At 35.3% G+C, this 18,493-nt stretch overlaps 1 protein-coding gene and 1 long non-coding RNA gene across 3 annotated transcripts in view; both read right to left on the bottom strand.

Annotated features, from left to right (window-relative positions):
- Positions 1–18,493, bottom strand: part of klhl24a (kelch-like family member 24a) — an 802,375-nt gene that overhangs the window by 775,583 nt on the left and 8,299 nt on the right. For both annotated transcript variants that reach the window (XR_015477958.1, NM_001077340.1), the window contains 2 exon segments: positions 16,443–16,627; positions 2,055–2,173 (listed from right to left, as the gene is read on the bottom strand). Coding sequence is in view for 1 of the 2 variants with exons in the window: in NM_001077340.1 (NP_001070808.1) it covers positions 2,055–2,173; positions 16,443–16,627 (304 nt within the window). In the remaining variant the exon portion in view is untranslated.
- Positions 6,108–8,033, bottom strand: LOC147846474 (uncharacterized). Its single transcript, XR_015478956.1, has 3 exons — positions 7,217–8,033; positions 6,638–6,992; positions 6,108–6,439 (listed from the first exon to the last, which is right to left on the bottom strand). It is a non-coding gene; the product is annotated as an uncharacterized LOC147846474 (long non-coding RNA).

Here is an 18,493-nt window from a genome sequence, read left to right as displayed (position 1 = left end):
TACTGACACTGACCCACATTAAAGCTGTTCAACAGGAAACCAGTTCTACTGAGCAGAAACAGATCGCAGTTGCCTGAGGCCTAAGATCATGCGCAAATCCAACACACATACAGACTAATGTAATGACCTCTGACCTAGAAGGGTAAAGTTCCCTCACTCACACTGACAAATTTAAACACTCACACCCTTTCCTCAATGACGGTAAGATATTTATTTCATCGAAGTTCATAACATTAGATTTATTTTTTGAAAGGTAACCAATTGTTTCCATATCAAAATGTCGTGTTGAAATTTCGCCAGAATTTGTACCCTGCTCTCTTAGCATGCAAGCTATTTTACACAAAACAGCACAAACAAGATAAGAATGACGGATGAAGACACGGGTAGATGGAATGAAAAAGCAAATGTTAGATAGCAGACACATTCTTCAAATGTGATGTTATCCTGGATGTGTGTAGGTGATCATATTTCAACAAAACACTACAGAGTTTCTACTGAAATGAGAGAGAAAGGGAATTTTTCAGGGTCACAACCTGCAGACAAGAGCCTAGAAGATGACATAAAAGATTCACATGAAGCCAAAAAGATTCACATGAAATTAAAATACAAGTAGAGCATGCAAATGAAACAAAATAACACGAAACAAAAATGCATTAAAAAACGTGAAGGGCACAAATCTAGAAGAAGATGCAAGAAATAAAGATTTAAATAGATAGCTAAAAGTAAAGAAAAAGATTCTGTCATAAAGCTGTGTATACGATAGACTAATTAGAAAAACAGAAACATTTTGTAGATGTTGCAAGAACATCACCTCACACTCAAATATCTAAAATGATGTATCCTGTATTTGAAGGGCACCTATGATGAAAATCATCTTTTGTAAGCCGTTTAGACAGAACTGTGTGTGATATAAAGACAATAAGTGTCTTTTTTTCAATTTCCTGACATTAACATAGGATCCAAATCCCTTCCATTTTTAAGCCGACCGCAACGTGATGTAGGAGTGCGGTTTCCCCGCCCACCGATTTGATTGAGAGCCACGTATTAACATGTCTCTGTATTATCGCGTATAATCATATCTACAAGACAGGATGTGCACAAAGCAGCTGGGATTAAAAGATCTGTTCAGCTCTCTGACAGACTATTTTGGATGGATTACTACCTTAAAATAGCAACTAATTTTCTTCCTTCTAAAGAATGGCACATCAGACATCCAAAAACAAACCGTGGCTGTAAACAACTAGAGAGGATGGGCACTGGGAGGGTGGACACACACACAAACACAGGAAAAGAAAAGAATTCTAAGAAAAAAAAGAAGTCTCAAGAGGGTGTGTATGAACACAGAATAATATATCACACGCACACAGGCAGAATGTCAAACCCCCTGCATGTGTAATGAAAAGCATGCGTCTCAAACATTCACAAACAAAAGAAAACATAATTAATGCACTACCAACACAATATCTGTAAGCAATACATAAAAAAAACTGCCAGTGATTTCTATTTTTTGCAAGGATATTCAAATGCTTAAAGATTCACCACAAGACAAACAAAACACAATTTCTAAGATCAGCATCATCTGATTACAGCTGTAAACATCTAATCATATTATCAGTCCCAAACAGGCACAGGCTACTATTAAAGCCTGGATATCCCACATGGCATCTACACCCATTTTCTAAACTGATTACAATGGAAAGTCTTATCATCTTGTAATTCTGGAGAATAAATCAGTACGGGGCTAATTATGATAATGAAAATACAAAAGAAACAAACAAGGGGTGGGGATGCTTAAAATGGATGCATTACAAAACTAATTTTTCTTCTTTAAATGGACATTGAAAAGCAGTCATGTATGATTTCCTAGCAACACTAACAAATATTGTTTAATTACATTAGATGTTTTACCAGTCTAACACACAGGTGCTGTAATAAATCCTGCATTATTCTCTCCATACAGTCACACTGCACAAAAGGAAGTGTGCTTTTGATTTAGGAAATGGGACTCAGGGACTGGAAAACACACACACACACACGCACGCACACACACTCACCTTCCCGAGCAGGACGGTCATTTTATGTCTCCAGCGTCCTTTATTCAGAGAGGCCACTCTGATCCAGACATTGAGCTGTGAGTTATACATCCACACATAACTACTGTTGATGCGTCCACCTGTAAATAACAACCACAACATCAACAACAGCATAACCAACCTGTGTATTTATGTAAACCATCATCACCATAATTTAGGGATAGAAGTATTTTCAAAAGTGACGAATCTGGCAAAACTACTTATTGGGGATTTTGAGAACCATTTGTAAATATAATATAAAATAATATAATATAATATAATATAATATAATATATTGAATCTGATTGGCTGATGGCCGTAAGCTATTAAAATAATATAAGCACTCATACAGCCTCTTCACCCTTGTGTATTACTCCTCCCAAACGCGTAGCAAGCAGAGGACTACAGTTTGACAAATATTGCTGCTGTTGGACAACATAATGTACTTTTGAGATTTTTTTAGGCGAGAACTGTTGTTTAGATTGCAACTGTGCAGTTTATTTATAAGGATGGTGCCTATTTAAAACATTCAGTTTCGAAGATTCAGCGCATTGACGGCCATCAGCCTGTTATACTGAGCAGAGCAAAGACAGTTGACGTTCAGCCACAAGATGGTGAAAGAGACAGTATAATAAGTCCTTAGGGGAGGAAAAAAAACAGCATTTCAAACTATAACATAATGGAACAGGTAAGCGACGTTCTAAGTCGATCTTACTTTATTGTATGTTGTAGTGCTGTATTTATACCATAGTATCTGGTAGTGTTTGCTTTGCTCTGGCATTTCTTTTTTCATGGTTATTTTTTGTGATCAACCGATTGCAACAGAGAAATACTGGAAAATCTCTGTAGACTGAAGGCATTTCACGCTGTTCAGCCTTATAATCATAAAATGTAATCAAAATCACCTGTTTTGTCATCATTTTAGACATTATGCAAGAGAATCATTCAAATACTACTTCTAAAGTGACGTTTGTGAACTGGCAACGGTTTCTGCTCTGACGATCTGTGTATGAACTTCGGAAGAAAGTAGTTTCTCTTACTAAAGGTTTTTTTTGACTCTGTGTTTGATTTTTTGTTTTATACACAATTATGCCGTCGAACTGTTGTATAAACGCAGTAGGATGTGGCTGAATTGCAGTGCGATGTGTGCCGATATACAGCCACATTGCACTGCTACTCGTGTAATATTGCTCATATATAATATAATATAATATAGAAGTGCTATTTTATTATCGCTAATATACAATTATTAAATCATAATAAATAGTTTGAATAAGTCATTTTTACATGTTTTAGTACAATTTAAAGATTTAGTCATTTGGTGTGTGTGGTTGTGTTGTTTGTTTTTGAATATTTGAATATGTGTACTTTTTTTTGAAAATCACTTTGACAGCAGTTTAAAGACCGCATGAAATCAAAATTTACTCTTCTTATTTTTATATGTATTGACTTGACTTTCTTTATTATCCACAAGAGGAAATGTCTTAGGCTTTACCACATAATAACATCACCATTTACATCACAATGTCACAAAAACTAAAGTAACAAAAATACATTCCATATATTACATAAATCACATTAAAAACGCAATTAACCCTATTCATACTTAAAACCAAGTATTTAAAATTCTAGTGTCAGACAAATGACATTTAATAGACATTTATGTGCACATACTAGGTCTTGTTATAAACGATATATCTGTGCACTACAAACTCATTTGCCCTCATAAACTTTAATGAAATACCATACCCTTCCCTCCCCCTTAAAACAATATTTCTTCACTTCCTGGTCGCACAGAATTTCTTTAGGTCAGGCATATCAGTACACTGTAAAACGTTTCACATTGGTTAAACTTACAAACTTCAAGTTCACCAGCTGCCTTGAAAATGTGAGTCAACTCGACTTAGAGAGATTCTGTTTCAACTTAAGATGTTGAGTTTTAGTTAAATATATTGTGAAACTCAATGTCTTCAAGGCAGCTTTTTCACATTTAACCAATGTGAACTCTTTTACAGTCTTGTTTCTGCTTCTGAATTCACCTCCAATCTCCCCTCATTTTGTTAGCAATGTTATTTTGCTAGCAAGACTGGTGTCGTTCAACAATCCAATTGGTTCCCATAAAACGAAATCATGCACCAGCTGACATTTCTCTCTCATTTCAGGACTACTTAAAAGGGGATGTACGTCATACTATCGGGAAAAAAAGTACAATCTTAACTTCTGTTTCCATGACTTCAATTGTAAAAAAAGCTCTGCTAATTGTTAAAAGTTCTGAACATCATTTATGAGGAATGGGTATTGGCATAGCTAGTGTTTTTCAGCCAACGATAAACTTCAGGTAAAAAGGTTAATATTGAGTATTAACAATTACATAAGGTCCCTTTTAGCAACTTGAGCATTCATTTAGTTGTTCAAGCTAAAATGAGATAACCTACCGTGTAAACCAGGGGTGGGCAAACTCGGTCCAGGAGGGCCGATGTCCTGCACAGTTTAGCTCCAACTCTAATCAAACACACCTGCTTATTGATTTCTAGTGATCTTGAAGACACTGATTAGAACGTTCAGGTGTGTTTGATTAGTGTTGGAGCAAAAATGTGCAGGACACTGTCCCTCCAGGACCGAGTTTGCCCACACCTGGTGTAAACGCTAGTGCTATTAAGACAAAAACTCCATTAAAAATACTGGGGTAAAATAAATTGTCATATTTTAAAGATATGGCGGAGGGAAACAGAATTGAATGCAGTGCTTCTTGTCCGGTCTGAGAGCCACTTTATATTGTATATCAACCAGGCAGTGAAGATCACTGAATTTTAAAGAAATTAGAGCTTAAATGAGGAGAATTTGTAATAAGAAGTCTGTGTGCACTATGTAGTTATTAACTACAAACAGTTTGTTTTCGGGCAAGCATTTCAAGCAAACCCCAAACAGATTATTACAGCCCGGAGTGAGACGACACCATGTCTGTAATTACACAAACCACATTGTTTCATCTGCGTTCCTGTTCAACAGAAATGCTTCCTCTGATCTCAGTGTCCTTTCTTGCTGTCATCTATGTTTATCTAAACCTCGTCCTCTTCTGTGCCACTTCGCATCGCGTCAAAATGGCTGGTTATCATCCAAACAACGGCTCTGAGACAAGCTCTGACAGTCCTTCTCTCCCACACGTACTAAACACCTGGCAGCAGGCCGCTCCACATTAAGCTGTCTACACACTTATAATGAAGGTCTGAGATGCTCTAAAAAAGCATGTGGACAATCTGTAGAAAACTAAAAATTACTCCCCTAAATGCTTTTTTTCAGGAAAGCAATAATAATAATTTAAGATTTCTTCACTAAAGCATAGTTCTTGGGAAGTCATAATACGCAATTCAATGACACTCGCGGACCAGACATCCTGTGCTTCACTGTCTTTACATTGGTCTCTATATGCTGCTGCTGTACCCTCATAGAAAACAATTGCTGCTCTCAATTTCCAAACTATACATCCTAAATAGTATTAGAAAATAGAATTAGCATGTCCCAAAACTATTATATGTTGAAATAAGTACAAATTTACCCTGATGGTCTACTATTTATGGTAAAAACTCGAAGTGCAGATCTATGCCATAAAAGTTATTGCACACTGAATACGAAATTTTCATCCATAATTTTCGCACGTTAAAAAATTAATTCAACCTCACTTTGTGTCAACCGTATCGACACACTGCTTCCGAAACTTTTGTCCGTCATAAAAAATATTACATTGGGGTGATTTGTTCCATTTTTCGCATCCAAAAAAACATTTTGAAAATATATCTTGACAGTTCAGAGCCACCATACAAGCAACAGGCAAAATACAGAATGCCATTGCTTGAGCATTCAGCACAAATCACTTGACAAACAAAATGCATAACATAAAATCAGAATGGGGTGGACAGTTAAGAAGCCCAATGCTAGCTTCAGTGACTGGCACATTTTTGCTGTGTGTGTCCATACCTTTGACATACTGCCAGTGTCTGTTCAGCATTTGTTTATGTATGATTAAATGTGAAGTACCACAAGAAATGTATCAAAATTAAATGATTAGGAAAACTCTTTTTTTTCACTCTAAGCAGTATTGGATGTGCAAAATATGTAGCCTATTTCTAGTGCTGGCGCATCCAACAGGAAATATGGTGGAGCGCCTAGGGTCAATCGTATCTTGGAGGGCCCCACGAATGCTGCTCTTGTATATACTGCCAATGCGAGGACGAGCGTGTACATATAAATCATGTACAATGCATATTGCGCAATGCACAAACCCCATTAAACACGACAAATTACATTTAATTAGGTTAACTAGACAGGTTAGGGTAATTAGGCAAGTTATTGTATAATGATGGTTTGTTCTGTGTAGACCACAGGTGTCAAACTCAGTTCCAAAAGGGCCGCAGCTCTGCTCAGTTTAGTTCCAACACTAATTAAACACACCTGATCAAACTAATTGAGTCCTTCAGGCTTGTTTGAAACCTACAGGTAAGTGTGTTGGAGCAGGGTTGGAACTAAACTGTGCAAGGCTTCGGCACTCCAGGAATTGAGTTTGACACCCCTGGTGTAGACTATCGAAAAAATATACATCTTAAAGGGGCTAATAATTTTGACCTTAAAATGGCTTTTAAAAAGTTAAAAAATGCTTTTATTCTAGCCGAAATAAATCAAATTAGACTTTCTCCAGGAGAAAAAATATTATTAGACATACTATGAAATTCGGATATGATTTCCTTGCTCTAATAGACACCATTTGGGAAATATAAAAAAACAAAAACAAAAAACTTATTCAAAGAGGGGCTAATAATTCTGACTTCAACTGTATACAAGTTTCGGAATAAATATTTTTACATATTTATTATAGGTTAAATATGTTAAAGTTAATAAAATTGTATTTTTTTAGCTTTCTTCTCACTGTTTTTACACCAATGAGCCAAATTTTTAAATCTTGTCTCGGGCCCCTCAACCCTATGGGCTGGCACTGCCTATTCCTCTTTTTTTTATAAGAAGAGAGAAGAGAACAAAGCGTCACTGCTTGAATTTACTCCGCAACGTTTAACTTTTAATGGAGAGAACTCTCCTCAGGTGTTCGCAGAATTAGTTAATGAAGTTAATGACCAAATTGGCCACAATATTACCAGTTAAGTGCGTTTGATGTGAATTTGATTAGAACTCTAAATATGAGTAAAAAGTGTAAAACTCAAACATGGCGTTTGAATGAGATTGATGGTTAAGTGGAGAAGCTTTGGTAACAATGTTCAAATGCTTCTCAATAACCTTCTGTAATATATTTATTTCCCATTTTCAGTGTTATATTTCATCTGCAACAACAATGTGAACTGTCATAAAGACGTAATTTGGTCATTAACTTCATTAACTAATTCTGCGAACACCTGAGGAGAGTTCTCTCCATGAAAAACACACAAATGGCAGATTAAATTGCTGCTTCTCCAATATGGTATTAAATATGACAGAAATGTGGATGATGCGACAAGATTACTGACAGGGCACGCAACTAAGTAACATAATCATTAATGATGAAGTGGTATGTCCCAAAGCTTGTATACTCTTCTCTTACACACACTCAATATACATTTTATTCACAAAATAGTACATATTAATAGGATGTACCATATCGTCACCTTAGAATTATAAGGTTCTATCTGACATTTTTTTCAAAATTCAGTTACTGACATATTCCTATTAAATGACAACTTATTTACATCATGGGATGTTTTTTAATAAGTTGTTTACTTATTAAAAAGACCTTTTAATTATGTTACACACATACTGTTTGCTATGGAATGCAAAACTTTGAAGCTCAGTATCTCAAATTCCTTCAGAACGCAGACAGAACCTTATAATTCCAAGGTGACGATGTGTACAGTTAATGTTTACAATTCTAAAAGAGATGATGAGACTTAGCATGGTGCGTCTGGTGTGAGACCCTCCTTTAAAAAGTAAAAAAAAAAAGTGTGCATTCCAGACAGTTGTGAATACTCAAGACGAATGGCAAAGACTAAAATATAAAGTTGCAAATAATGTTCAGTTTCATGCACAGAGTGACTGTTTCACTTAATAAGACCTCTGTGTATGGTCAGAGGTGTAAGGCACAGTTGAGATAAAAAAACAGAACTTGATACATAATATGACCATCATTAAAAAAATTTGAAATTTTTAAGCTCACATAACTCACACAAAAATGAGCAAACCTACTAAAAATAACTGCCTTTTTAAAACTAATGCAAAATAAAATGAGAAAAGGGAAGCTTAAAGTAAGAAAAGCGGAGGTGAACATTTTTGGAGAAGCACAAGTGGCAAAACCAGAACTTCAGAGCTCATAACCTCCATTAGCGGACGAGCTGAGCGACTATCTGGCAAACAAACGCAGACTGAAAATCTCTGTCTAATTAAAGAGGATGTGCCTGCTTTGTCCTCTAATGCTGAGTAAACATAATAAAGCCTGGCTCCAGTCCTTTTAGTTTGCTCTTCTGTCATAATTTAAATACGTCTTAACAAAGGCCATTAGGTCTTTGTGACATTCATTCAGACTGAGGACCAGACAAACCAGCATTTATAATGGAGTCTGTCTACAGGGCACACTTCACATGCTGACAGTAAGATTGCTTAAAGCGAATACTTTCAGTGCCGGATGTGAAACCTGTAGGGTACTAATAAATCTACTCATCACTGTTACACATGTGGACATAGCTTCAAGTATATTTTGAATGTTTTGGAGGGATATAAAGTAAAGAAAGCATATCATCTTGAACGGGGATCGAGCTTTCTGTGTTGCGGCCCCAAGGCTATGGAACACATAACTCTCCCGTTGAACATCAGGATTTCTTCATCCTTGGATACTTTTAAATCTGACTTGAAGATGTATTTTTACTCCCTTGCCTTTGAGTGACTCATACATGTAATTTCTATATTGTATTTTAGTATTACATATATACATATTTCTTTTTCTTACATTTTTAATACAAGTTTTATTTTTTATTTTCTTAAATATTTTATCTCATTGTAAAGCACTTTAGATCAACTACGGTTGTATAAAATTGTGCGCTATAAATAAAGTTTGCCTTGCATTGCCTTGCCTTAAACCAGTTGTCAATTACGGCATACATAATATACTGTAGCTTTAATGTTTTCTAAAAGAAAATAATATTAATAATATATAAGCACTGCCAACATTTTAAATATTTATCTTTTGTATTTTATTTTTATATTTGTAAATTTTGTAAAATATATTTTTTTACATTTTAAACATAAAATAAAATAAACAAAATAAAAAAGATATATAATAAATTAACAAACCATCAAATCTAATAAATTAATAAATAAAAAAATAATAAAATTATAAAATAAAATGCTTTTTAATTTTTTTTATAGTTCATGATTTTTTTTTTGTTTTTTGGTTATTCTATAGACCTTGATGACATATACAAGAATTAAACTGAACAGAGTTATTTACAGTTGTAAATAATAAGTACCTTTGTATTATGCAAATGCATGAATGGGCCAAGTTGCAGACATGATTTATGTTTAGTGACAACCCTCTTCATTTGCCTCCTAAAATGGGCAACCATGAACAGGAAGTGTCAAATTAATGTACGCTCATTCAAACGTCATGTTGTGAAACTTGGTCAGATTTGATTTATGTTTTTGTAGCTGAGAAAACATATGGAGGATCTTAGAAACACTGCACGCGTCTCTGCTGTGACTCAGATCCACTGCTTCAGGCAGGAATTGACAACCAATTATCTCTTCCGTCATCTTTAAAAACCGAAATCACACTAAACTTGCTCTGGTCACACCACTAGAGACTGGGATGATGAGAGGAACAATGACTAAATGTGAATAAAAGCGCAAAACAGATTTAAAAGTATGCTGTGATGTTTCAAAATGTGTCAGAAACAATTACTCTACACCAGGGGTACCCAAACTTTTTCGTTTGAAGGGGCAAAAACCAAACAACATTATGACCAGTGGGTCAAAGGTAAATAAACCGAACTATATTACATAAAATTTGCAATGGGTAATTTCCTAATTTTTAAAATAATATTTCAAAATAAATAGAAAACATTACTTTAAATCATTTTAGCTAATGCACTTAATGCATAAAAAAAATGAAAACATAAACAATTACATGCATACTACAGTGGAGTTAAATTCTGAATACACTAGTCAAGCAGAATCTTCCTTTTTTTTGCTCACCAAAGTCTCTGCATCGTCGAGTAACGGTGTGTACATTTAAACTAAATCTGACTAATTTACACCATTAAATTGAAGATGCGCAGACATTTTGAAAATGCACATAAAAAACATGTGCATAACTGAGTAGGATAAACTTTTTATTCGATAAGATAAACTGTGATAAAAACACTTTTACCGAACAAATTCAAGTAAGCACATTAAAAAAGTCATGCTATTTTGTTATAAGAGATCATGTGAATTGAAAACGTGTGTGAATAGACAAACCAGCAGCTGAGCACATTGTAAAACACCTGAATGTTGTTTCACGCCTTCTAAGGTCACTGTGCACTCACTGTTTGTCAAACTTGCCTTCTGAGGCACAAGTCATTTATTACATAAAGAAAAGATTCACGCAGCTTCTCCTACCACAGCAAATTACATTTTTACTTTTGATATTTGGTGCCAGTTAATCAGGAAGTGACGATTTTGTTCACTTTGACTTGTTGTGTGAAAACGCTGCTTTATTCGCACATCTTTATGCGATAATCCAGTTTTGCGCAAAAAGTGAATTCGCATTTTGATGGAAACACAGCTACTGATTCAACTTGAAATAGACCCCTAAAAGTTGAAATTTTTTAAACGTACAAATTATTGTAAACACAAAAGACGTGAAATGTAAATGTATGTGAAAAGGATGTCCATCAAGCACATGTTTACATAGAAAAGCAATGAAGAATTATCATATTGGAACTTAACTTAAAATTATAAGGGAAATCCCTACACAGCTTTTTTTTTTTTTTAAGTTGACTCAACTTGACAAGTTGACAAGTTGAGTCAACCACAGAACTTGAGTTAAAAGTTGAGTCAACTCAAAAAAGCTGTGCAGCAATTTGCTTTACAATTAAAATTTTTTAGTGCTGCAAATCGACATCCAAAGCCATGTCTTTAATATCCATGAAAGCCCACTAGACAACATCACGATTTAATTCAATTCATCTTTACTACAATAAATCACGCAACATTCACCAGAGAGAAAACACTATAGTACAGATACTAATTACAATACCAAACTAAAAATAGAAGGTAGGCTGTTGAAGTTTGCCTGCCATTCTCTGTCTAAATAGCCCCAACGAATGTGTTGATAATGTAATCCTTCCTGTGCGAACAGGTTTGCAATTGACAGGCAGGAAAGACGGCCTATCTTAATGTTTAGACCGAATGTTTTAATTAGACAAACTTTTCTTGGTCCTATGCCAAGAATATTAAAATGATGACCTTAATCTTATATAATCCGTAAAACATATAATATTTTTGGCTGGAGACTTCCGGTCTCATTCACTTCCATGTTCGTTATGCAGCTTGATGTTGCAAACTGACCTTTTCTTATTATATTATTCTACTTTTTATGTCAAGTCATGAACACAATTGTTTGTTTTCCGCCGTTTATTATTCCTAGTTATTTCTTTCATAGGCAACTGAATAGGAAGTTCTAAAACAAAAACAAAACAAGCACACTTCCATCTCACAGAATAAGTTCAATAAAATACATATAAACACATTTGGACTGCTTAATTTAATGACAGGCAGTCATTAAACAATCACCTATTGCACCTTCAATGACATTTTATTTGCATGCAATGAGCCGAGAGCAACATTTCAGAAGTTCCCACTAGTTCTACTTGACTTTATTAAAATCTGTAGGGTACATCATAATGGGTTTTAAGTTTGTGAAGCAAGTAAAAAATAAAGTCCCCTGAGAAACATATGGGAATAACTGATCTACCAGGCTGCGCACTTACACTCCACAGTAGATATTTTTGTTATTCTTGAAGGAAATCCAAGGGTTATGTTTATTAAAGACAGCTGAACCACCGAGCGTGTAGGATATGACTTCTGACAGAGAAGAGAGACAGATTTAGTAAGGGGCCCCTGAACTTGATGCTGGATGCCTGCCAACTGCACGTGCACACGATAAGCAATATGAACAGTTTGAGTGAGTGTGTGTATGAGTGTGAGAGCGAAAGAGAGAGAGAAGGGCAAACTTGACACGTGAGAACATGAGTGCAAAAACAGCTCTATTCTTGGAAATCAGAAACAGAAAACACACTTCTTACTGCTTCATGTTTTTAAAATCAGTAAACAATGGCCCTACAAGGAGAAGAATAAGAATTACACAATTCTTTATTCCTCGATGTAAAATCTAGCTCGTGCAAACAAAACCACACATGACCTACGAGATTAGGTCAAGTTTAATTGTATAAAACGTCACGGTTACAATAACTCCTCAAGTGCATGGCCTGTATACATAGTTGGTGAACTTTTGGCTGTGAATGACGTGCTGCGATCACTTCAACCACTGTAGCCAAATCTGCAGATTGTTCCTGGAACTACACTGGAACTCTTGGCACAAATACTCCCCCAAGATGCCGCTTGCTTGTGCCAGTGAGAGCTTGAAATGTGCCAAGCATTCAGCCAATAGTAAGCTAGAGTTTGCCACTGAGAACAGAACCTTGACACACTGGCTGGTCCCAGATTCAGCTGTTGTTTCCTCTTGTTTCCTCAAATCATAAACAGCTGCTTCAGAAATGTCCTCACAAACAAGGAATCTGCCATAAGCCCTTAACCCGCCACAGAAAACCCTGGGCTAATTTGTCAAAGCCATCCACACAATAACATAATTTGTTTAATTTCAGTTCAACTGAGCAATGAATGTGCTTGATGGCACAACTCTTAGAGAAATGGTTTACATGGAAATGAAATATTCCTCACCATTTACTCACACTCCAGTGGTTTTAAATTTGTATGATCAGAGAGAAAAAACACACATAGACTTGTCATTTATTTACTGTTACTCTTCTATGATTTGAAGGGTTTCTTTCAATTCGAACGGCATCTATGCTTATGTTCGTCTGTTTCTTTCTAATCCAGAGGTCTCCATAATCCTGGACCAGGCCGTATCCTGAGTAGAGGCTGAGGTTCTAATGAAGGAAGAGCATGAGACTGATTCCTGAAAGACCCCAGTGACAGACGAGTCTCCGCATTGATCCTGTAGGCCAGCCTGAACACCAGCCAGTGACCTACTCACACCTGCTGCTTCTCTATAATGACCGTCTAGCCTTCTCCAGCCTCCGGCACCTAGACTGCAGCTCTGCACAAAAAGTTTGGCCAGAGGGGAAATGGTTGCGCCCAACTGAGCATGGTTTCTCTTGAGGTTTTTTTTCTTTACTTTCATCAATTGGTGAAGTTTGTTCCACTGTCGCTACTTGGTTTGGGACTTGTAGAGCCGCCATCGATGGACTTTCTTTTCAGTGTTTGGACTTTCAGCAGTGAAAATTAAACCACACTGAACAGAACTAAACCGAACTTCAACTCTGAAAAGAAACTGGACTGACAAAGTTTCAATTTACTAAAACTTTTTTTTTTAAGCTGCCTTGACACAATCTACATTGAAAAAATGCTTTAAAAATAAATAATTGAATTTTATCCTCATATGCAAGTCACTTTGGATAAAAACATCTGCTAAATACAGTAAACGTAAAATGTAACCTTCGTTCTTCTCTCGAACACATAACAAAATACTATGGAAGTCAGTTGTTACCAGTTTAAATTTTCTCCATAGTACGACAAACAAATACTATTGAAGTCAATGATTAGCAGTTTCCAACATTTTGACCTCTTTTGTGTTCAACAGAAGACAGAAAACTCAAACAGGTTTGGAACAAGTGGAGGATGAGTAAATGATGCCAAAAGTTTAATTTTGAGGTAAAATATGCCTTTAAGAGCCCATTCCCAAACATCTATATTCCATTTGAAACAACATTTTTCAAGCCATCAAGTGGAAATAATATCAATTAGTTTAAAAGAGGTTCTGCAAATATCAAATAGTTAATCAAAAACCAAAAGAGTCAATCATTCTAATATAATTATAGCATTACAAAACAAATATAAAATAGATTACAGTCAGCATGAATCATATATTAATGTTTTATTGCATGTCATTTATTTTCCAGGCAGACATCAAGACTCCTCCCTGATAACCGAATCTACTTTTATAGGAAGATCCACATGCTTGAGTCAACGATACAGTTCAAAAGTGTGTGTGTGTGTGTGTGTGTGCGCGCGCTTTCGGATTTCACCCAAATAGCCACTTAGCGATCAGTCACTGTGACCGAGTACAAGACAAACCAGGTACCTAAAGTACAGCAGACATCACTATGGCCTAACCACAATTTATCAGTGTTCAACTTTTTTCAGCCTTTTTTCCGTCTAAACTAGAAGTCCAGCCAATGTGACAAAGCCACAACTAATGGCTCCATGTCCCATCGTTTTCAATTCTTTCCGTCATCCACACTGAAACAAGAAAAAAAAAATAATCGCTTCCATTCATTACTGCGCATGTGCACAGAAGACGACTTTACCTGCGTCACACCCACCTAGAGTTTATTTACTTTCCGTTTCTTTGAAACATTGCAGCAAAATTTCGCAATTCTCATCTGCTTCCGCCACTGAACAATAGCTCCTAGTAAACGTTCCATGCAATATGGCAAACCATTTTGACATTTCATCTATAAGCTGTCCTAGTATGTATTTTCTTGTTACTAGTAGTTTTTTTCAAATACTAGTATCTATTTAATTAAGTGCTAAATACTAGTGCCTATTCTTTAGATCCCAGTGCTTTTTAAAAATATACTAGCGCTGACTCATTAGACACTAGTTCTTTTTATTAGATACTAGTACGCATTCATTAGATACTAGTACCTAGTAAATATTTAATAAGCACTAGTATCTAAAAAATAAGTACTAGTACAAATAAAAAAATACTAGTATCTAATGAATGAGTACTAATGTCTAATGAATAAGTACTAGTATACTAGTACACTAGTACTAGTATACTAAAAATAATTACTATTATCTATTATTTAGCACTAGTACCAAATGATTAACTACTAGTGCCTAAAATATGTACTAGTCCTAGCTGGAATATATACTAGTCAAAACAACAGAATAGTTACTAGTCACTATTACAATGAGTACTAGTGTCTAATAAATAAGAACTGGTATCTATTTAATAAGTACTAGTATCTACCTAATAAGTTCTAGTATCTAATACATATGTACTAGCTTCTGCCTTCTATTTTAGAATTAAGAACTGCCTTTCTTTTGATGCTGAAAAAAAGCTGGTTGATGCAACATTTATGTCGATATAGGACTACAGTGATGTTATCTATATGCATGCATGTATCATCTCAACGTCTGCATGCACTGGATACTGTTTACCATGGTGAAGTGAGATTTATAACTAAATTTAAATCCTTTACTCATCACTGTATGCTGTATACTAGGGTAGGTTGGTCTGGTTGCTTTGTCCATTTGTAGCCTCAAGCATTGGCATATCTTTGTTTACAAATCTACACTGAGTTTACTTCCATCATATTTACAGAATTACATTTGTAAAAAGCCTGTCCTTAACTATGGCCTTCGGTCATGGGATATTTATTTACTGTCTGTTCCTAAAGTGCAGACTGAGATGGGGGAAGAAAGGCTTTTAAATACGCAGCACCTTTTGCAAGGAATAATCTAAAGTTGCAGTTGCAAGAATTGATTTCACTAAATGCAAAAAAATAAAAAATAAAAAAAATAAAATAGTATAATGATTTAGAAACTGAAATACAGGCTTGTGGATGTTTTGAATAGTTTGTTTGTCAATGTGTGATTCATGTTAACTGTCAATTGTTTTTTGTTTGTTAGACCCATATGACATGTATGCCTAACCTTGGCCAAGACACTCTTGTAAAAGAGGTTTTAAATCTCAATGTGTCTTTCCTGGTAAAATAAAGGTTATAATAATAACAGAAAGCATTCTAAATATCTTATTTACAATGTAATAACCAAGTTAGCTGAATTGGTCACATGACTAAAATGCGTGAGCGGTTTTAAAGCCTCCGGTTTCACAGTCCACACTGCTACATGAAAACGGCGTTTCAACTTTATCCACTTTGGACTGCGTTTTCAAAAATATATGTTTTTTTTTGGAAGGCCAAAATGGAGTAAAAGAATATGCACTAAAAGGTATTGGTCTGGACATGGCCTAATTAAAACAAAGGGTTTTGGACTCAAAGTTTCACCCTGAGTAGGACTACTCAAAAACTGTAAAAGTAAGAGTCTCACCTGACAGAATAATGTCATTGCGGAGGGCGCACACTGCATACTCTGATTTCGTGTACTCGGGATGTTTAGCAAGGGACGTCCACTCTCCCGTCACGGGATCGTAACATTCTGTGTATGGCAGATTGAACCCCCCCATCCGCTCACAACCTCCCACCACCACGATGACCTCAGAGAAACCAGTGGACCTGCAGAAAAGGAGGAGAAACAACATCTTAAGATAAGCACAGGCTCTGAAGTGGTGAAATAAAGAGATGATATCATCGGGAAGTGCTTCAGTTTCATTCCTGCAAAGGAACAATGAGCTCCTGCAATGACTCAAATCATAAATTATATCTTGCTACAGACTTTTTTTTTAACTGTTTACCCTATATAACAACCCTTTACTGTAATTTTGTTGTGAGATTTCTAATTTATAGACAATAAAAAGTGCATGTATTTAAATTATTAGCTCATAAAATAATGGAACTAATTTGTCTATCATGTTATTCTAATCCTCAGAGACCTTCGTTCATTTTAGGAACACAAATTAGGATATTTTAGATCTAATTTGAGAGCTCTCTCTCATTCGCCATAAACAGCAACAGTTCTGAAATGAAACAGTCCATGTGTCTATGGTGGTTTAACGGTTATAGGAAGCTCCAAAAACATTTGAGGAAAAAAAGGTAAAAAAGTGAAAGACACTGAAGAGAAAACATTAGCGAACAAAGACGTTTTTACAAATTTGTGGCACACAACAGTGTTCTTAGAGCTTTATATGATTACAGTTTAACTACTGCAAAGTCACATGGGATGTTTTTGGTTAATTTTCTGGACTTTGAACATCTTGTGTTTATGGAGGATAAGAAAGCTCTCAGATATCATTAAAATATATTATTTTTGTTCCAAAGATTGGTGAAGCTCTGGAATGACAATGCTGAGTAATTAATAACAGAATTTAAATTTTTAGGTAAATAAATTCTTTAATATTCTTAAAAAAAGTGAATGGACAACACAATCTCCCTGGAAAATAAGCTATCCCATACAATTAGACAAAAATGAGACAGATCTTTGAAAGAAAAGCAATCATAAAGACTTGCCCCTTGCACCAGGTCTAAACATTCAGTCAATAAAGCAAGGGTATAGACAACTTTACCACCAAATATTAAAACCGTAAATCCACCGCAAATCGTAAATCTATGAGATCTGTGCTATGATATTCTGATCCCCAAGTAAGTCTTGGGGCCTGTCCTAAAAACTGATTTATTTTTTCTTAAAAGAGACAGTTTAAACAAATATGAAATGCTGCTATATATTTATGTAACCTAAGGCAAAATGACTAAAAGTATTAAAGAAGATTTTTAGATAAAACTTTGTTCCAACGAATCAAGCAAATCAGAAAACTGGATAAACCAGTTCTGATGGGCCCAGTCACTCCTACTTGAAATGAGCCAGTTTACATGTTATTATGATCCTGTGATGCCAGGTTTGCCAACTCGTTCAACGCTTCAAGTACTGAAGGAAAACATTTCTACTCAAAAAGCACATGCACCAGTGTTTAAGACATGAATGAGCCAGGCAGAAAAAAAAGAGGCAAAAATAAAATCATTATGGTTTATCATAATTTATTAAAAAGGTAAGTGGAAGAAGTCTAGTTTATTCACTTTATAAATGCAAAAACTACATGTGTCTTGTCATTTTTGGTTGGTTGCTTGGGTGCATTTACGGCATTGCATGATTCTGTAAACAAACTGATAAATCAGTTATTTGACCCAGAAACAAACTATTCAGAAGAACATGTTTGCAAAAAGTAATCAGATTTCCCAATTTGCCCGAGGCCAAGCATTGCAGGTTATAATGTTTCATGCTTCATAAGAACTGTGTATTGTTAGAGCCACAGGTATTAATTTGCATTCTTGAATGCCTTTTTTGGATTCTCGTAAATATGATTACCATTGGCTTGATCCTTTTTAATCCTTCACTTTAAATTTACTGTAAGGCTTTATTACGTGACAAGCATGTATTTTATAATACATACATCAGTAAAATTCAATGTATTTGAGTTGAATGTGTCA

Source organism: Danio rerio, chromosome 2, assembly GCF_052040795.2.
Source record: "Danio rerio strain M-AB ecotype USA chromosome 2, GRCz13ab, whole genome shotgun sequence".
Taxonomy (NCBI): Eukaryota; Metazoa; Chordata; class Actinopteri; order Cypriniformes; family Danionidae; genus Danio; species Danio rerio.
This window is presented reverse-complemented; position numbering and strand designations above follow the sequence as displayed.